The following is a 21,947-nucleotide window of genomic DNA, read 5'->3' on the forward strand; positions in this document are numbered from 1 at the left end:
AGTGGGGGCTATGGGACACAATCTTCCTTCGGATTTAGAAAAACATTAACACACAAGGAGTGTGCAAGGATGTGATGGGGATAGGATAGTGGGCTGCTAAGTGTATTGTTGGCAAGCAGGCTGTACTGGGGGGAGGAGGAGGGGGAGGGGAGGGCCCCTATTCTGTATTGTTCATACGGATCAGTGTAGTAGGTTAGTCTCGGTAGTGATGTCATTTTTGGTTCTTTACCGAAATATCCTATTCAGTAAGCTTCTGAGACCCATTACCGAACAGTCCTCCCACCGATTTTACGACAATTGTACCGAGAGGTTTTGGAGTCAGAAGGTTGTGTGTGTGTGTGTGTGTGTGTGTGTGTGTGTGTGATAGAGAGAGAGAGAGAGAGAGAGAGAGAGAGAGAGAGAGAGAGAGAGAGAGTGAGTTTGGAAGAATCTGTACAGCAGGGGCTGTAAAGTAGTCATTGAAGTGAAGCACACTATAACACTATTCCCTCTACTGACGTCACGGTTGATGCCATGTCTCTTTGTCCTAACGTCTATAATATCCATGGCGTTGCCACCCTAAGCACTGCCTTTCCCATGCTAGTTTAATGTATGTGTGAAATATACAAGTAACTGGTAACCAAACATTGCTTAGTGTTGGCATGTATTTGATTTCAGTGAATTCAGTAGCATAATATAGTCTTAGGGGGTACTTCAGCAATTTCTGTCTCTGTAATATGTGAGGGTTATTTGGATAGTAAGATATGAAACTTAACTGAACGTTGCACACACACTGAAATGTGCATGCGCACAGACTCCCGGCATGCCTTGCTCGTCAATGCCATTTGCATTGGTATTGTTGCAGTGTGCTGTTCACAATGTCAGTTCAGTATATTTAAAACTGTTGATCAACTCATTGACTGTGAAATTCGCTCAGTAATCTGGGTTTTGGCTGTGGAGAATGTTGCAACAGCAGAAATTGACAGGTTAGTTAGGTGTATGGCACCATTGCGATGACAGAGCAAAGCGCTTAAGTGAGTGAGAGTTTCCAAGGACAGACAGGAAAATGTGCATGATGAACAGCAATCAGTGATCTCAGAATATTTGGTCAAAGATGTGAAAACAGACAATTTGCAATTTCAGCTTCAGCACTGGAATATCTTAATGTGGGTAGAACAACATTACACAAAATTGTCTCGAAAAATTGCATTTCCACAATTGTGTGCACTTCGTGTACCCAGGCTACTTATTAAAAAACGCAAAATGGAAAGAACAACTTGTGCTCTTGATTATTTAGACCCAAATCATAAGGAAGGTGATAAATTTTCAGAGAATATAATCATAGGGGACAGTCGGTTTCCCACATGACTGCAGAGTCTTAAGTGTCATCAGTGGAATAGTCACACAATGTCGTCAAGGTCAAGTAAACAATCAATCACAACACACAAAGTTATCACAATGAAGTTTTGTGATAGACATGGAGTCTAGTTAGTAGAGTTTATGCTGCAATGGATAACAATACCATTTCGCTTACTGCACTGCATTGATTAAACTTACTTGTGCAATACGGAATAAGCAACATGGCCTGCTGATGTCTGGAATTTGTTTGCTGCATGCCAGATCCCAGCCTAACATTAATACTCAAAATCTTATCAGATGTTTTGGATGGGAACAGATTGTTCACTGATTGTAGAATCCAGACTTGGTGTTGAGTGATTTTCACTTGTTCTCCTGCTTAAAGAAGGTTCTCAGCAGCAAGTGCTTTGCAACAGATGACGAATGAAAGAAGCAGTTACAGACTGGTTATCCTCACAAGAGAGAGACATCTATGACTTACAGATACAAAAGCTTGTAGAATGCTATGACAAATGTTTAAGCAATCATAGAAATTGGAACTACGTAGAGAAATGGAGATGTAAGGCATTAAATAAAAACTTTTTTTGAAAAAATCTGTGGTGATTTATGTTTTATAAGAAATTGGATCTTACTTTCTGAATAGCCCTTGTAGTTTATTATTATACTCTGCCAGTGGTTTGTTTTTATCCAGCCCCCCACCCCCTCCTGCATAGCATTTTCAGATATTGTGGTCATGGGGCTGAAATGAGAGGTGAGTTGTTGAGATTAAAGTTAATTCTTCACAAGAACATTGGTCTGGCAGGTTCAATAAAAAATTATACATTGGATCTGTATTATAAAATCTGTTTTAAACGAACACTGTTGTGACACTGTATGTCAACCAAACTTATAAGTACAGAAATTTACTGCATATAGCAATAGTAAATGCTGTATTATGCTCGTTTCTGTTTGCAGTAACACGCTAACCAGGTCAGAATTTGTGACAGATTAGTAAGACAACTGTGTCTGGTTAACAAGCTACTAGGAGGAGCACAAAGTATGGTAAATAGCTGGCTCTATTTTTATGTAATGCAAATAAGACCTTTGAGTGGATCTTTCCAGTTAAAAGATCTAATAATGTTAGCTCATTTATGAATTCAATAAATGTCTGCTGCTCTTGTTTGCCTGTATAAACATACATTACAATTGCCTGTATAAACATATATTACAATTGCCTGTATCTGTAATAGGTTCCATTCAGCCACTTGCGTATGTGCAGTGTTACCTGTAACACAAGGAAATCTGTTGAACTCATTGCTGAAGATAGAAATTAACATATTTGTTCATACCAAAACAACAAACAAACAAAAAAGTTACCTTGGAGCCAGTAGATAACACTAAATAAAAGTGTCTAATAACTGTATAATGAAAATGGCACTTAAGAAATGGACCAATAAAAGTATAGGACCCAAAGGTTTTGAGCAAACTATGACTTCTAAAACAGTTCAGACTTCCATTGTGAGCTAAAGATAATGGCTGGAAAAGAGTGGTAGTGTACTGCATAATACTAAAGTGGGTGAAAGTAAATTAGAGCTTGGTCTCGACACCGGTACAAGAAACACAATTTTGGAGAGAAGAAAGATTGCTTCTTGTAATAGTATCCATTTGTATGTGAGCTATAGTCAACATCTACTCAGTTAATGCTCTACACTCTTGTGAGACCAAGTTAGGGAGACATGGCTCTTCCTCTAGAGCTATATTTTACACTAAAGCCCTCTTACATAATTGCTGTAAAGCAGTCATTGTTGCTACCAATGCTTCAAAGTTTTTGAAGTCTGTGTCTCACACATTGCCAGTAATGACACACATTTACATGGTTCTCACTTCGTAATTATGTGAAATTTTTTCATACATACCTAAGTTGACAGCCAGTCATAAAGTTTAATGGATGAATTCCACTAATATTGGAAACGGTATGCCATTCTGTGGTGTTTATGAATTACTTAGTTTTTTCAAAGATAAACATTTACTTCTCTGAAATAATCACCACCACCACCACCACCACCTTTGTGTTTTTAAACTTTTGTCTGTTTTCACAGATTTTCCATGAACTTCTCTAACCACAGTTTATTATTATAAAATTTTCCTACCAAAATTTTTTCACATCTTATAGTTCAATTTTCTGGTGAGCAGTTCTTGCTCACTCATTATCTCTTCTTTTCACTTGTGTGTTATCATGATTTTCATTAGAATTTTTCTACTTTTTCCCATTTTTTTGCTTGGCTTCCTTTTTTCACCTTCTGCTTTTTTTTTTTGCTGCTGCAACCATCTCTAATACTCCAAACCTCCTCTCTTGCCACGATAGTCCTTCCTTCTCATCCCATCTGGTTAGTGTCCTTTTACCTAGAGTTCTGGGTGACTCTTCCAAACTCTCTCCATTTCCAGAACCTTGCCAGTCTTCTTCTCCCCCCCACCCCCACCCCCACCCCCCCTCTCCCCACTTCAACCCTCTTGCCAGAAAAAGAAGCCACTGGCTCTGAAAGATTGCGAATTTCCTTAACTTTCATACACTGAAGCGCCAAAGAAAGTGGTACATCTGCCTAATATTGTGTAGGCCCCCTGCGAGCATGCAGAAGTGCCACAACACAACGTGGCATAGACTTGAGTAATGTCTGAAGGGACTCCATAGATCCGTAAGAGTATGAGGGGGTGGAGATCTCTTCTGAACAGCACATTGCAAGGCATCCCAGATATGCTCAATAATGTTCATGTCTGGGGAGTCCACTCTGTAGCAATTCTGGACGTATGGGATGTGATGCAGGTGATCAGACAGGATGCTTATGTATGTGTCACTTGTCAGAGACGTATCTAGACATATCAGGGGTCCCATATAACTCCAGCTGTACACGCCCCATATCATTACAGAGCCTCCACCAGCTTGAACAGTCCTCTGCTTACACGCAAGGTCCAGGGAATCAAGAGGTTGCCTTTATTCACTTACACGTTCATACACTCAATACAATTTGAAACGAGACTTGTCCGACCAGGAAACACGTTTCCAGTAATCAACAGTCCAATGTCAGTGTTGATAGGCCAGGCAAGGTATAAAGTTTTGTGTCGTGCAGTCATCAAGGGCACAAGAGTGGGCCTTTGGTTCCAAAAGCCCATATCGATGATGTTTTGTTGAATGGTTCGCACGCTCGTACTTGTTAATGGCCCGGCATTGAAATCTGCAGCAATTTGCAGAAGGGTTGCATTTCTGTCGCATTGAACGTTTCTCTTCAGTTGTTGTTGGTCCCATTCTCGCAGGATCTTTTTCCGGCCGCAGTGATGCCAGAGATTTGATGTTTTACTGGATTCTTGATATTCATGGTACACTCGTGAAATGGTTATGCGGGAAAATCCCCACTTCATCGCTACCTAGATGCTGTGTCTCATTGCTCGTGCGCCGACTATAACACCGTGTTCAAACTCACTTAAATCCTGATAACCAGCCGTTGCAACAGTAGTAACTGTGCCAGACACTTGTTGTCTTCGGCATTACTAACTGCAGTGTCATATTCTGCCTGTTGGCATCTCTCTGTATTTGAATACGCATGCATATACCAGTTTCTTTGACACTTCAAAGTGTATATGTGTGTTTTTTCCTGCTGCGACTTTGTGAGTAGATTTTTTATCTATCCAGTTACATTTATTTTCACTATATCATGAAATATTTGGTATTGCAGCAATGTTTTGTACCAAGTGTGTAGGATTCACTTCAGAATAATCACTGTAGCAATGCGAAAGTTACTAGAGAGTAAGTATTGTACTTAATGTCAAAAGAAAAGAATTTCTTGAACAGCTAGTACAGATTTTTTTGTGTATTAATAGTAACAGTGCCCAGTTGTGAATTTAGAATGCACGCTTGTATGTGCGCGCGCGCACACACACACACACACACACACACACACACACACACACACACACACATTTTGCAGCATCTTAAATTAACCAGTTGTCATACATTTGATATGAATCTGACAAGTTACATATTGCAGAAACCACACAGAATATTTCTTTATAAGTAAAACTTGTACCAATAAATGTTATTTTGAAATTGCAGTTAACTTGTAACTTCATTCTCTTTTTAAGTACAGTTAAATTTTCCAATGTTATCCGTATGAAGATATACCAAGTATTTTCATGGTGTTGCACTGCAGTGATCAGGAGCTTCAGTGCTATACAGCCTGAACCTGGCTACTGATAACCACTCCAAAATTTATGGTAAGTGTTTTGTTTTCACTATATTTCTTCAGATGTTGATTCTTTCTTCAAAACTTTATTTCATCCCATTACAAATTATGAACCTGAATAAAGTATTAATTGCATTTTTCTATTTTTTAGGAGTTTCGTTGCTGAGATGAGCTTTTACGTGAAGCAGCTTGGCCGAAGTAAGTTCATTAAATTCTATTGGCTTAACTGTGTTTGCACCTGGGAGTGAGGTGCTTTGGTTGGCTTCTCATTATTAGTCAGTGCGTAATTGGGGTTGGTAGCATATGCACTGCAGGTCTGAAAGCATTGACAGTGTTATGTGTTTTCCTAGTTCACCACTGTGCTTGTTTACTGTTACCACAGAATGTTTCCGAAAATGGATGAGGGGGAATAATATCATGGTTGAGTGGTAAATGACACCTATTTTGTTATCAACTTTTGTTGATACTGCTAAGGTAGTTGATATTTCTATGGTTTTACTAATAGATATTGAGTCTGAAGCACACTTTCATTTTAAGTGGCTTAGAAAGTTTTATGTTGAATTTTTACATTTCTTAATACAAGTAATGTTTGATGAAAAGTTCAGACACATTGCCACAACATATTGAGTTCCAACTTTCCATTATGAAGCCTGAAAAACTTGCTATTGAGTAATGTCAGTGATAGTGGTGAACCATATTAAGAGTGGACTACAGTGAAAAATCCCCTTTTTACACTTTTAAAGGGACTTTTAAAAATGGTGTAAATATAGGAACATATGATTGGTGGAAATTAATTTTTAAGCATGTCCTTTTTAAATTATATAAATTGGGTTGACATTTAATTTGAAACCTGTGGTCTTATATAAGTGTTACACTTCATGACTACATGGTTAGTTCATACTTTTTTACCAAAAATCCTAGACATGTAGTTTTTCAATTTCCTGTGGTAATTGTATTCCAGTTTCTGTTTGCCGAGATTAGAAGTGTGGCCTTATCTTCACATACTTGCATGCCTTCACCGAAGGTGCATACCAAAAGTTTTTGGTACTTGTGTCTCATGTGTTACCTACAGTTCCTAAACGTATTCTAAAGATGCCTCAATAAGGCGGAAGGTGTCAATAAAGGTTCTGCTGTAATTATTGCAACCTAGACTGTTTTTCTAACTGAAAACTTAATGTTTATCATTGGCAACTTACCACCTGTTCAGACTAAGCCCTACCCAACACCTTGGTCAGTGATGTAACTACGAACCACACTACACACAACAGTTGTTGCCAATGATGCAACTATGATCCATGCTACAAACAACATAGTTATTGTTAGATACACAGTGTAAGAAGACAAAGCACTAATGGCATGAAATGTTCTGATGTTTAATGACTTCTAATGGTTCAGAACTAGGGAGCCCAGGGTTCAAGAAAGTTAATTACATGGTGTTTGTAAACACTAATTGAAAGCCAATATCTTGCCAGTGTCAGTTTAAGTCAATTAGACTGTTCTTGTTTTCCTATCTCTCCATGAGAATTGTTTCATTAAGTGTAAATGGCAGCAAATTTATAATTGTCATAATGCTGAAACATGTATGAATTAACATTATGAATATAGATGATTTGAAGGGACTGCTAGAAGGAAAACATCAATTTCAACATTGTAAAAGCGAGTTCATTCTATCCTTCATCTAAACAGCTGGAAGGCATTGACTATTACCAAGCATCCAATTCATTCATTTGTTAACTCATTTTGTAGCATTACAGATATGAGAGAACTACATAATTGCAGCAAAAGAATCCATTAGCAGTAACAGTACTTCTGCTTGTTGGTGGGGCTGGGGTGTATGTGGGGCTGGGGAGAGTGTTAGCAAGTACAAATCAGTTGGATTGGACTGTGTCAGTGGTACAACTGCTAAGGCTGTTTTCCTATGAAAAACTTTTGTGTGTGTTATATTGTAAAATAAGTATAACTGCTCAACCTGTAGGTATGTTGCTTGTATTTCACAGAGCTGTACTAGGGTGGTCCTATTGGAGGTAGTATGCCATTGTCTGCCTCGTTCATTAGAACTGACTGATGCAGCATAAGTAGGGGTGTCTACAGTTTCACATGAACATGGAAAATTAGTGCAACTAGACATTTTTCATGTTAAAAAAATTACTGTAGGCATAGTGAATAGAAGAGAAAGTGTGCACACCCCTAGTACACCAGTTCTACTGTAAGATGTAAGTTACTCTGCTTGTGGCCTGTGTTACTCAGCACACAGACTGACTCATTCTTGAAATTTATATAATGAAATGAAAAGTATGTGGACTTAATTAGCTTACCACATGGACATCAGTTGTCAGCTAGTTTAGATAATTTCTGCACAGTTTTGGAAGTTTTTGAAGATTTTGGCTCCTTTTGAATTTTTTTAATGCCCGTGAAAAAACAGAATTTCATGTAATGAAGAATCATTATGTATGATGTCAAGGAATATCCATTTATGTTCAGAGTTTCCGTAGAAGGTAATGAAAGTTTAACAGGAGCGTAAACACACTGTAACGTGCAAACTGATGAAGTCTGTTACTGATGGATGGTCATTGCAACTCAGAGATTTTGCGATGCTGAAGTGACATTCAGGTTTCTCCTGATTAAATTTTTCTGAAACCTCTTTCCCACTCGTATTCAGATATTACTAATGTACTTTCAATGGTTAGTCTTAGAGACTGGAGAGTTCTTTTGGAAGCAAAGCTGTTAGTTTTCTCGGCTTGAATGCATCTCCATTTTAGCAGCTTGTAGTGTGCCTCTGAGTTTTTGTGCAAAATATCCTTAGGAAATGAAGAGTTAAGTCCATCCACTAAATTGATCATACATCTAGAAATGATTCCATTCATTCATTGCCTTTGCATTCTGTCCCTTAAATTTTTCTGAAAAATTTTATGCCTTTGGGTACTGTGTTACTGAATAACTGCAGAACTAATCTTACATTCATTTGTTAAAATGACATCAGATACAAGCGGGTGGAAGTTAACATATGGCAAAATTTTAATCTGGTACTTCTGGGGAATTATCTAGTTGATCGGCTTTTCTGTAAAAATTATAGTTGATCTCATCATTATAAAATACAGCACGAGTTTTATCACAAACATTATTTCTTATTCATTTTATTACATGGATAGCAACTGAAAATGCCCAAATCCTTGAGGTTCATCAGCTGGATTCGATTTAGAGCAAGTACCTTGACTTTTACGCCACTAATTCCTAGACATTGCCAGACCTTTATATTTGGTGGACTGCCATTAGAAATGAATTGCGATAATTCTTGTTCGGGCTTGCCCTAGCTGGATAATTGCTTCAGATATCTGCGAGATGGTGTCACCAGGAGTTGCATTGCAAGTTGCACACACAGCAGCAGGTTGGATCCAGTTACGCAGCAGAGGAACAAACATAAGCACAAGAGCATGGTTTGCAAATTTATTCTTTTTGTCTGGAATATATTTTCCTAAATAGATGGACCCATCAACCTCCAGTGAAGTGTTATTGAAATGCAGTTCTTCTTGGAGCTTAATTATCTACATAAAAAATCAGTACACCTAATTGTTTTTTATTTTGTTCATTCCGAAAATAATTATTAATTGCTTTCACAGTGTGCATATTCATTCCACGTGAGCATTTGAGGTTTTTATTAAGTTCGAAAATTTTTCGGAAGGAAATAGCAATAATCCACGCTTTATACAACAACAGTATCCTTCGGATGACTTAATTTTTAGAGCACATTCTCCGTAAGAAGCTTGTTACTATACCACATTCCTCTATTATTTTTCGATGGGCATTTCTGTATCATAGTGTCTTCTACTTTTTTCTGTTTCTTACTGAGTTGAGTGATGTGGGGGATTTGATCAAACTTGTACAGTTTTTGTCTGAGAGCTGCTTTCACAGCAGATTGATTTCATAATTTTCTCTTCTTCATTTATTATGTAATTACACAATTTCCAGTTTCTTACAACTCAATGCTCTCTTCAATGAAATTACTGCTGCATCCATTATAAATTAATTTCGTACATTTTCCTTGACAGGAGAATCACTGGGAGATGTTGTAACTTTTTGTTTGTCGTTTTCTTTGTCAGGTCTTCAGTGACTGCTTTACTGGTGATTTTCTTTCTTGTAATATTTTTAATCGATATTTTGGTAAATTGGGAAATAATGAGAAAACCACTATTGCTTTGAGAGACCACACTTCTCTTGGAATTTTGACTTGTTCATCATTGATGACAAACAGGTCTGCTCACCAAAATGTGAATGGCATAGAAAACAATTGAGTCAGATCTCTGTCTTTCCGAGGAATTGCTGTCACCAATTTTTAAAATTCTACTTTTTTTTATGGAGTTCTAAAAAATGGTTGTTGCATTTATTGTTGTTCTTATTATGCCTTAAATATTAGTCACACTTCTCACTGCAGGCTTCAACTCTTCAAGATTTACCCACAGTGTCATAATCAAACTCACAAAATAAGCTAAGACAATAGCAACACACACCTTCCGATGCAGCAAAATCGTGTCAAATTGAGTCTCAAATGACAGTGCTGGTCATAGTTCGTGGGAATAACCACCTGTCCTATGCCATCTGCGTTGATAGGTCAGGTTTCAGCACACTTTGTCTCCTGCTTGCTATGCCATAAGTGAAAGAAGTGATGGGTGACAAAAAAAATGTGTACCAACCAGAGATCGGACCACAGATATTTCAGTATGTAGGCAGGCACTTGTACAATGAGCCACCAAGCCACAATTTCGTGTAAAGCATTATTAAATTATTTATGAAACAGAAACCACTTTGAGCGACAGGAACAAACAGTTCTTACACGCAAGAGAATGCCAATCAAGAAGTAAACAAGAATGTGCAGTGGTAGTCTGCATTATTCATTAGTTAAAATTACTAATAAAGAATAATAAATAATTATTTATGTTCATAAAGATGAATAAGACCTTTATTTGTGAATAAAGTTTTTAGATTTAACTATTTATTCAAATAATCTACTACATAAAATTTTATTAGGATAATGCCCCTACCTGTTGGTGTGCCGTTGTGTATACAACCTGATCATTTTTGGTTTGCTTAGCTCTTAGTTTAAATAGCAGCCACTTCATTTGATGTTTTGAAGGCCATTGGATGTCCTCTATCTTACAGGCAGGACTCTGGGCCATTACCTTTCAGCAACATAACACAGTGTTGCCTGTAATGTCCTGACCTATCTTAACACAATGTGTGTTTCACTGTTACCCTGTCAAGCAAGTTGTCCAGATCGCTCGCCCATTGAAAACGTTTGGTCATGGATTGCTGAGAGACTATTACACCACGCCCACTCACTACTGCATGTGAAAAACTCTGGCACGAAGCGGCATGGATTAACAATTTGTCATGCAAGCTCAGTTTTACTCAGTGCCAGGTGGGCTAGAGCCATTAGTGGTGCCTTAGGTAACAGCTCTATGTACTAAATTTCATACCTGGTCTACTTCAAATCACCTACAAATTTAATCATGTATTCTTCCTACTATATTTTATATGCACAGTAAGTAATATTTTGTTACTTGCTATCCTTCCTGGTGTTGTAATTTTAATATCCAGCAGTGTACTTTCAGTAATTACTCAAAAATATTACAGTCCATATCGTAAAAATTAAGAAACACAGCTACCTGGGTTTATGACCCCCACATACGTACTCTTCTCACAGGCTATTTGAAAAGCTTTAAATTTAAATAATTTAGCTGTTATTTGATTGCTTGGATTGTCAACATGTTGAGTATTCTTTCTGCAACTTTTTGAGACAAATAGTTGAAAAAGGCTCCACATTTTTGAGGGGAAAAACTGCTCCAGTTCTAATCAAATATTCTTTAATGCTCCCCAATGAACCATGGACCTTGCCGTAGGTGGGGGGCGATACAGACAACTGTACCGTAGATGCAACTACAGCGGGGGGGTATATGTTGAGAGTTCAGACGTGTGGTTCCTGAAGAGGGGGAGCAGCCTTTTTGGTAGTTGCAGGAGCAACTGTCTAGATTATTAACTGGTCTGCCCTTGCAACATCAACCAAAATGGTCTTGCTATGTTTGTACTGCAAACAGCTGAAAGCTAGGGGAAGCTACATCAGTAATTTTTCCCAAGGGCATACAGCTCTACTGTGTGGTTAAGTGATGAAGGCATTCTCTTGGGTAAAGTATTCTTGAGGTAAAAGAGTCCCCATTTGGATCTCCAGTTGGGGACTACTCAGGACTACTAAGGCCATGAGACCTGGATAAGCTGAAAGAACCTGAGTTTGTTGAGAGTTTCAGGAGGAGCATTAGGCAACAACTGACTAGAACAGGGGAAAGGAACACAGTAGAAGACAAATGTGTAGCGTTATGAGATGAAATACCAGGTGTAGAAAAATGAAACAGGAATTTGGTTGCAATAATTACACATCTGCTTGAAACTGATCAACAATATTTAATTCAAACTAATCTCCATTGCAATTTATACATTTCTCCCAACTCTCTGGCAGGCTATGAATGCCATGCCCTAAAAACAGTTCTTCTTTTGAAGCGAACCAGTCAGTGAGCCATTTTTGTACATTTTTATATGAATTGAAGCATTTATCAAGAGAGCATGTCCCAATGATGCAAATAGATGATAATCAGGTGGAGCCAAGTCTAGAAAATAAGCTGAATGTTGTAGGATTTCCCAACTGAACTCCTCAATCATTTCCATGACTCGTTTTGCTGTGTATGATTGGGCATTATCATGGAGCAATATGCCTTTGTGTTGCCTTTTTGCATATTCCAGTCATTTTTCATGTAATACTCAATTTAAATCAATCATTTACTGTTGGTAGTGATCAGTGTTAATAGTTTCACCAGGTTTTAGCAGCTCGTAATAGATGACACCCTTCTGATCCCACCAAACACAGAGCAGTGTCTTCTTTCCAAAGTGATTTCGTCTTGCAGTGGATGTCAGTGGTTTGCCAGGATTCACCCATTGTTTACGAAGCTTAGGATTCTCAAAATATATCCAGTTTTCACCACCTGTCACTATTCAACAGAGAAATGACTTTCTTTTGTGTCTGGCAAGCAGTATTTCACAAATGGTCTTTCAATTTGCTTGCTGTCTTTCATTCATTTCTTGCAGAACCCATTTTCCCACTTTCTGTATCTTTCCCATAGCTTTCAATAGAAGAGAAACGGCCTTCTGTGTCACATTCAATTGTTCCACAAGTTCCTGTTGAGTTTCAGTATCATCTTCCTCCAGTAAGGCCTGCAATGTGCTGCCATCAAACTTCTTGGTGGTTTCCCACGCTAGTAGTTTCTGACGTCAAAATCACCACTTTTGAATTTTTTGAATCACTCGAAAAACTGTCTTTTTCCAAGAGCATGTTTGCTGAAAGCTTCAATAAGCATTCAATGCAATTCTGCAGCAGTTTTCTTCAAATTATAACAGAAAAGCAATGCTGTCCGCAAATCGTAGTTCCTAGACACAAAACTCATGTTTACAGATTTGAAACAGATACCAATGTATGGAACTTGGGGTACTGTGTGTTGTCATTTGTAATCAGGCATTACAGGAAGCAGCTGGTGCTGCAGAGACAGTCTCACAGGCTCTACTCAGATGGCTAGCACCACCTATGGGATCAAATACGTAAAAAGACAAGGTCTAGTAGAGAACCTTGGAGAACACAAGAGAGAGTGAATTTAATTGATGAAAGGAGAAAATTTAAAAATGCAGTATATGAAGCAGATGAAAGGGAATAAAAGTGTTTAAAACTGAGATTGACAGGAAGAGCAAAATGACTAAACAGAAAAGCCTAGAGGACAACTGTAAAGATTTGGAAGCGTATTTCAGTAGGGGAAAGATACATACTGCCTACAGGAAAATTACAAGATGCCTTTGGGGAAAAGAGAAGCAGCTGTATGAATATCAAGAGATCAGATGGAAAACCAGACCTAAGCAAAGAAGGGAAAACGGAAAGGTGGAAGGAGAATATAGAGGGTCTATGCAAGGGAGATGAACTTGAAGGCAATATTATAGAAAGTGAAGTGGACGTAAATGAAGATGAGATGGGAGAAATTATACAGTGAGAAGAATTTGTCCTAGCTCTGAAAGGTCTAAGTCGAAACAAGGTCTCAGAGGTAGATGATATTCCGTCAGAACTACTGATAGCCTCGGGAGAGCCAGCCATTGACAAAACTCTTGTTTCTGGTGTGCAAGATGTATAAGACAGACGAAATGTAGTAATTTAAATTCCAAAGAAAGCAGTTACTGACAGGTGTGAAAATTGCCTAACTATCAGTTTAATAAATCATGGTTGCAAAATAATGATACAAATTCTTTACAGAAGAATGGAAAAACTGGTGGAAGCCAAACTTGGGGAAGATCAGTTTGGATTGTGGAGAAATGTAGGCACATGCAAGGTAATACTGACCTGAAAACTTATGTTAGAAACACAACAAGAATAATGGAATGCAGTCTAATTAAACCAGGGGAAATGAGACACACAAAGTGGTAGATGAGTTTTGCTATTTGGGCAGCAAAATAACTGATGATGGTCAAAGTAGAGAGGATATAAAACATAGACAGGCAATGGCTAGAAAAGCATTTCTACAGAAGAAAAATTTGTTAACATCGAATATAGATTTAGCTGTTAGGAAGTCTTTTCAGAAGATATTTGTATGGAGTGTTGCCATGTACAGAAGTGAAATGTGGACAACAAAATAGTTCAGACAAAAAGAGAATAGAAGCTTTTGAATTGTGGTGCTATAGAAGAATGTTGAAGATTAGATGGGTTGATCAAGTAACTAATGACAAGCATCAAGGGCTTCCCAATTAAGAATTGGAGGGGAGAGAGAGAGAGAGAGAGAGAGAGAGAGAGAGAGAGAGAGAGAGAGAGAGAGAGAGAGAGTTTGTGTGGGGGGGGGGGAGGGGGGGGAGGCATCATAGAGGAAGATCAGTAGATGAAATCAGTAAGCAGATTCAGAAGATTGTGGGTTGCAGTAGTTTTTTGGAGTTGAACTGCTCCCACAACTATCAGACTCAATGAGATTCATTATCATACTACACTAATTATTTTGATAGATCACCTGTGAACAACAAGGTCTTTTGGGAGTGTATAAAACATTATCTCATGGCACTTTTTTTTATTTAGTATATCTATCTTACAGCAGGGATTGACTGGACACTCCCCACTCTGTGTAGTTTGGTAACATGGTTCTTTTTTAATGTCATACAGCATTCAAAATCTTCCTCTTTGTCTTGTTTTGACTATTCATTGGAGGTGATTTCTTTGCAGTACTTGCCATAGTTATTTTCCTCATTCTTATCATTTTTTATCTCTCCCATTCTCAGAAATACTCTTCATTCATCACTCTGTCAGTCCATTTCATTTTAAACATTTTCCTCCACAACCACATTTCAGAATTACCCAAGTATTTCTCCTCTTTCTGTCAATGTATGGTTCACTGTTGTATAATACTGCACTCTATACAAAATATTCACAAAATGTCTTTCTTATTTCTGTTGGAATTCCTTTTGCTCTAAACAGATCTCTCACCCCCTCAAAAGCTCCTTTATCCATATACAGATGGTGTACAAAATACGGAAACACCAAAACCACAACACAACACATGACCATGCCTGTTACAGTGTAGGAAACCTGCTAGCATTCAAAACAGCTTTCAGTCATCTTGGAATGGATAAATACAGGCACTGTATGGTTCTCAAGAAAATCTTACACCATTCTTCCTCAAAAACAGTAGTAAGTTCAGGTAACAATGATGGAGGTGGATAGTGATCGCACATCTTTTTCTCCAAAGTAAACCCGAAAGGCTCAATAATATTGAGATCTGGTGACTGAAGGCTGGGGTAGAAGCAACAATGCACACTCGTGGTCACAAAGTCAGTCCGGTACGATGTGAGCTGTATGAACAGAGGCCATATTGCCTTGGAAGACTAGATTCACAATTAAAGACCAAACATTGTACCATGGTATAGACCTGATCAGCCAGAATGGTCACATAATTGATGGCAGTAATGCAACCTTGCAGCGCAACAATGAGGCCCATAGAATACTGTGATATGGCTACCCAAATCATCACCGAACGCCCACAATGTTTCACTCTTGGGACATAAACTCAGCCAGAAGTTGGAAACAGTGTGAAAAAATATGACTTCCTTCCATTACTCCACAGTCCAGGTTTTATGGCTTAGGTACCACATTTTCCCATTATAGGCATTTTCATCACTGGTGAGTTGTTTTCGGATTTCAGCTTGTCCTGCATTTCCCTGGTTATGGAGGTTCCTGCATGTTGCTTTGGTGCTGACAAGGTTCCGTAGTGCAATATTCAATACTGCAGTGACTCTTGCAGCTGCCATCCCCTTATTTTTCATTACAATCCTCTTAAATGTCCAACCCTCATGCTCACTCATAAGAGACTTCCATCTGTGTTGTGGCTTAGTAGATGTTTTTCTGCTTTCCCTGCATGTAGTTTAATCTTTGATTTAGTGCCTCTTGAAACACCAAACACTTGGGCTACCTTGGTTACAGAAGCACCCCCAATATTGGCTCTTGACGAGTAGCCCATATTCAAATTCAATTAGCACTAACATAATGCACTCACAAAGACACAGAACACTATTCCAATAATGAATGACACTTGCAACATCTTTTTTAGGGCATTGCACAGGTGTCATTTGTGTTGTGAACAGTGAATCCAGAAGGCTTGGCTTGCATCTGTATATAAAGTCCAGTTACAGGAGTAAAAGGGAACATACTACAGCCTGTTTGAAATCACTGTTTTATTGAGAATTGCAGTTACATGAAGATATGCACGAGTCCACACGTGACAACATTCTTGGCTGATCTGGGTTTTTTCCCCAGTTGTCCTGAAGATCCAGTTAGCAGACGAATTAAACGTGGCTGACAGTCAGACATTTGTAGGAAGACTGGAGTGGAAGAGATGTATTCATGGAACAAATTTCCACTATTCAATTCTTGAGTGTGCTTAAAGCTATATATTATTCATTAACACAGACCCAGAGAAACATAGCCAGCCTTCTCAGTCTGAGAAAGGCTAAGGACAGAGAGTATTGAGATGTGTAGAAATTCAGTGAAAATAATTATGTGACAGCTAATGGATAGTTTGGAATCCATGTTGTGGTGCAATTTACTGTCCCTCTAAATGCAGTGATATTACTATTGATATGTAGGGCCATGTGTCATTGGGAGTGTGGGTTGCTGAAAGTATGGGACTGAAGGCTGAAGATGATGTGAAGCTAACAGCCCAGCAATGACAAGCCTTCTTTCAGGCCCCCTCTGGTGAGATTAAAAGTCTTCTCTGAAGAGGTACTGTACCTTGAAGTTTTGTCTCCCAACAAAAGGATCCACCAATGTACAAAGTTTGTATAATACTTTGGTATGCTAAACTTTAGTTGAATACAATTGGGGATCAAAAGTATCTGGACACGTGGCTAAAAATAACTTACAAGTTCATGGTGCCCTCCATTGGTAATGCCGGAATTCCATATAGTGTTGGCCCACCCTTATCCTTGATGACAGCTTCCACCCTCGCAGGCATACATTCAATCAGGTGCTGGAAGGTTTCTTGGGGAATGGCAGCCCATTCTTCTCAGAAGGCTGCACTGAGGAGAGGTTTCGATGTCGGTCGGTGAGGCCTGGCCCGAAGTCGGTGTTCCGAAACATCCAAAAGGTGTTTTATAGGATTCAGGTCAGGACTGTGTGCAGGCCAGTCCATTACAGGGATGTTATTGTCGTGTAACCCCTCCGCCATAGGCGTGCATTATGAACAGGTGCTCGATTATGTTGAAAGATGCAGTCGCCATCCCCGAATTGCTCTTCTACTGTAGGAAGTAAGAAGGTGCTTAAAACATCAGTGTAGGCCTGTTCTGTGATAGTGCCATGCAAAACAATAAGGGGTGCGAGCCCCCTCCGTGAAAAACATGACCACACCATAACACCACCGCCTACAAATTTTTCTGTTGGTCCTACATACGCTGGCAGATGATGTTCACTGAGCATACCCACACCCTGCTGTCAGATTGCCACCTTGAATACCGTGATTCGCCACTCCACACAATATTTTTCCAAAGTTCAATTGTCCAATGTTCACACTCCTTACACAGAGTGAGGTGTCGTTTGGCATTTACCGGCATGATGTGTGGCTTAAAAGCAGCCAGTCGACCATGAAATCCATGTTTTCTCACCTCCTGCCTAAATTGCAGTGGATCCCAATGCAGTTTCGAATTCCTGTGTGATGGTCTGGATAGATGTTTGCCCATTATACATTATGACCCTCTTCAACTGTCTGCGGTCTCTGTCAGTCAACAGATGAGGTTGACCTGTATGCTTTTGTGCTGTACATGTCCCTTCACTTTTCCACTTCACTATCACATCAGAAGCAGTGGACCTGGGGATGTTTAGGGAGTGTGGAAATCTCGTGTACAGACGTATGACACAAGTGACACCCGATCATACGACCCTGTTCGAAGTCCGTGAGTTCCGTGGAGCGCCTCATTCTGGTCTTTCACGATGTCTAATGACTACTGAGGTCGCTGATATGGAATACCTGGCATTAGGTGACAGCACAATGCACCTTACATGAAAAAGTATGATTTTGGGGGTGTCCGGATACTTTTGATAACATGGTGTATAAAAATCCTAGGCTGTCACACTTACAGAAACTGCATGAACAGAAATACAATTTTTCTTTATACATCATTATGTGGCCTCACACCGAGAAGGCTGTCAGGAAATGCCAATTGGTGGCCAGTCCATAGTTACTTAGGGACTAGTTATTTCAGATGGCAGCACAGTTATGACAAGTGTGTTATAAATAGTAAATAATACAAATATAACGGCATGTAGGGTTTTCTCTCTTAATATCATTTTTAATAAAGGAAGAAGTAATACATTTATAATAACGACAATGGAGAATTCATGCTAGAACATATTACACATGTGAAGATAGATTGATCCTTCTCACCAAATTGAAAAGGTTCTGTGTGGTGGATGGACAGCAATGTTTGTTTTGTTATTGGACAAAAAGTTGTCTTGAATCAAATTAATTTATTGTCATTTATACAAACCGGGTGTCTCTGCAGCACTTCTTCAATTTCGTGACTGCTGATCTATCCTCACACACATTACAGTCATTAATAATTGTGTATACTCATTATAATTCTGTTAAATGTTTTAGTCAACATGTTTATTATGAATTAAGTCAAAATAAATGAAATTGTAGTGCAAGAATGTAAAAAAGGTTTTAATAAACTGATGTGTATTTTAGCTGTTACAGGAAGAGAGACAGGATCAAACAAACAGTCTGCTTCCAAAAGCTGTGCCTTGTCTATTGTGCGGCAGCTATTCCATTTGGGTGTGATTGAAGCATTCAGTGGGACACTTAAAAGAAATAAAGAAACAGAACAATTACCACCATATGAAGTTAATATCAGTCCTGAGCTGGAATCTCAGATCTTTGATGTTCTTGATGGATTAAATATAAAACCAGTTAATTTAGTAAGTACTCATTATTTACTCAGTGACCAATTAATTACTACACAGAAAACTGTGAACTAGTATGAGCAGCATATTAAAGCATTTTCATAGCAAAGATAGATACAAGTTGTCAGTAGTAAAAGCTTATACACTTATTAGCTCCACAGATGAAGAAATTGAAAGAAAGTATGACAAGATAGAAATAAAGTAGTCTGCCATGGTGGTGTACAGCATGTACTATGAGCAGGGATAACTGAAACAGAGGAGAAACTTGTGAAAGAAATTAAAGCTGGGGGAGAAGAAATAAGTCATTATACAGCAAATAGCTGCTTTTATATGTATTTTTATTTATGCTGTATGCATTTGGTTGAATTGGTGAAATGCATATTTAAATCTTCAGTTAGCAAATCATTAAAAACATCTGACTACAGTTCAGTGTTCAGCTGCTTTCATATTCTCCTGCCCCAGTCTTCAGTGTTTATAATCGTGGCACAAACCCTTTTTCTTTACATGTTGTGCAAAACCAGCACAGTATCTGTTACTGAAAAGGTGTAAGGTTCCAGAATGAAATTTTCTCTCTGCAGTGTAATTAAAGCCATGAGGACAGGCCATGAGTCGTGCTTGGGTAGCTCACTTGGTAGAGCACTTGCTCGTGAAAGGCAAGGGTCCCGAGTTCAAGTCTCAGCCCGACACACAGTTTTCATCTACCAGGAAGTTTCAGGTGTAAGGTTTTCCAGTTGCATTCCATCCTGTCAGACAGTAAAGGATTTGGAAAATTAGTTGAATAGAATATAGTGTGTCTTAAAAAGAGATTATAAAATGAAGATCTTCTTATTCTTTTACCTGAATTTAAACCCATGTCTTCACGTGATTTGCTTGTTATTCTTGGTTTTTCCTTTTTAGTGGCCTGTTGTCCCTTCTATCAGAACCAAGTGAGATGGTGCATGCATTGCATAAGAACCTGCACTTACATTCAGGAGACTAAGGGTTCAGATCCCTTTCTGCACATACAGTTGTAGGTTTTTTGCAGTTTCCATTAATTGTTCTAAGAACATTTTTTTTTATTTAACAACTTCAATAGATTCTATTCCTTTCCTGTCCAATAAACGATTAGGATGAATACATAACTGGGCACTAATTGCATAAGCAACTAACCTGTGCTCAGACAACCAAAATTACTATAAATTATCTCAGAAAAAGATATTTATGTATCCTGCATAGAAAGTGGGTGCAACTACCAAATTTAATCAATTTGGTGTCATTGAAAAGATAAAATAGTCAACTATGATATAATGTGATTAAATTTTTTCCAAGGAATTTTTCACCAAAATCAAGTTTCACCCTCTTAATTTGTGTTTCACTTAATCCATATTATCATATTATTAAACATTAAAAAATGAGAAATTTAGCAGAATTTTTGTTAAAGAAAAACTCTACAAATATTTATGTTAGCACCAACATTAGCATCAACTGCATAGAATATAGAAGAATCCTATATTTTTTAATCCTACTGAATATATGATAAAGAAGTTGCGGGAAATACTAAAAGATAAGATGATGGTACTTTGTCAAAAAGAAACTATAAAATGCGAAGCAGAATAGGTAAGACTGCAGAAACAAATATCCAGACTGTTCTTAGTGTGATGATAATATAAGTTGAATTTCTGTTAATAAAACAGACATCTATCTGTCCCTTCAGAAAATTGCAAAAGAGTGTATGAGACAAAAAGACTCAAGTTTCCTTCTGATAAAATTGGTTTATCAAAGTTTTGTGAGCCTCGCCCAGAAGAATGTCACAGTAAGCAGTCACAGACTGCATAGCATATGCGTATGCATTTGTTGCTAAAATGTAAAACTGATTATGCATGCTGTACATGGAAAAGGATCATATACTGACTCTTTACAGAAATTTGTTTCCAATCTGGAAAATGAGGATCGTATGCTGCACCTCTGTTCTGAGTGCCGCAAAGAATGTGAAATGCCTCATTTTTTACTGGTGCTGAAATCCTTACAATATTTTGAAAATGTTACTGTCAAGCATTAGACCCCAACTGTTTGGCCTATATTGGATGCAATAAAGAAGGCAACCAATGAATTTATTGAGTATGTTACCAGAAACAAAACTTGACACATCATCATTACATATTGCAATATATGTTACTTTAACCCATTAAGTCCCAAATTAATATTTTTTTTAAATTGAATTTTTTATTCCTTAATTATAATGTACATAGTGTATGAACCACAATAAGTACAAAAATAACCAAAGAATATTTATACATGCTGATATAATGGCCGCCCTCAAAATAGGACGCTGGGATCTAACAGTATCGTACAGCATACTAAACTGTATTCAAGTCTTAACTATTTATTTCTTGTGAAATGGTACAAAACACTTCACACACAGTGTTACACGGCATTTAACACAATGTTTTTGGTTTCCTGTTGCATTTATCTCTTACACATCTTCATTGCATGCTGTTTTTGTCAATCATATGACAAATTCCATAAAAATTGATGACTGGTATCACTCTCAACTGACTTGATGGGTATTCCATTGGACGTCCCACATTCAGTCTTCCAGTGTCCAATTTCAGGTATGTAACTGTAACAACACGTCTGAAATCCAGTAAATCCAGTGCATTTTTCCCATGTACTAGTCTGTAGAAGAGCCAGGCATTTACGAGGGCCATTTGCAGTGTAAGTGTAAATAGGACCCAGTACCATTTTTTCCCTCTGATTACCGTCGCAAATTTTCCAACTGAGCAGTCATGGTGGTCAACACCTCCCATATATGCGTTATACGACTTCAAAATGCCAGGTTGTTGCAATTGTGTCTTCTTACTTGCTTGTCTACTGTACCGCGTAGTTGCTCCCAAAGGTTCAACTTCGTC

At 38.2% G+C, this 21,947-nt stretch overlaps 1 protein-coding gene across 2 annotated transcripts in view; it reads left to right on the forward strand.

Annotated features, from left to right (window-relative positions):
- The window catches only part of LOC126185629 (dosage compensation regulator), a 220,825-nt gene that overhangs the window by 76,165 nt on the left and 122,713 nt on the right, over window positions 1-21,947 (forward strand). For both annotated transcript variants that reach the window (XM_049928144.1, XM_049928143.1), the window contains 2 exons: window positions 5,701-5,747; window positions 18,845-19,074. In XM_049928144.1, coding sequence (XP_049784101.1) covers window positions 5,701-5,747; window positions 18,845-19,074 — 277 coding nt within the window. The remainder of the gene's footprint in view (window positions 1-5,700; window positions 5,748-18,844; window positions 19,075-21,947) is intronic.

This window comes from Schistocerca cancellata, chromosome 1, assembly GCF_023864275.1.
Source record: "Schistocerca cancellata isolate TAMUIC-IGC-003103 chromosome 1, iqSchCanc2.1, whole genome shotgun sequence".
NCBI classification, from domain to species: Eukaryota; Metazoa; Arthropoda; class Insecta; order Orthoptera; family Acrididae; genus Schistocerca; species Schistocerca cancellata.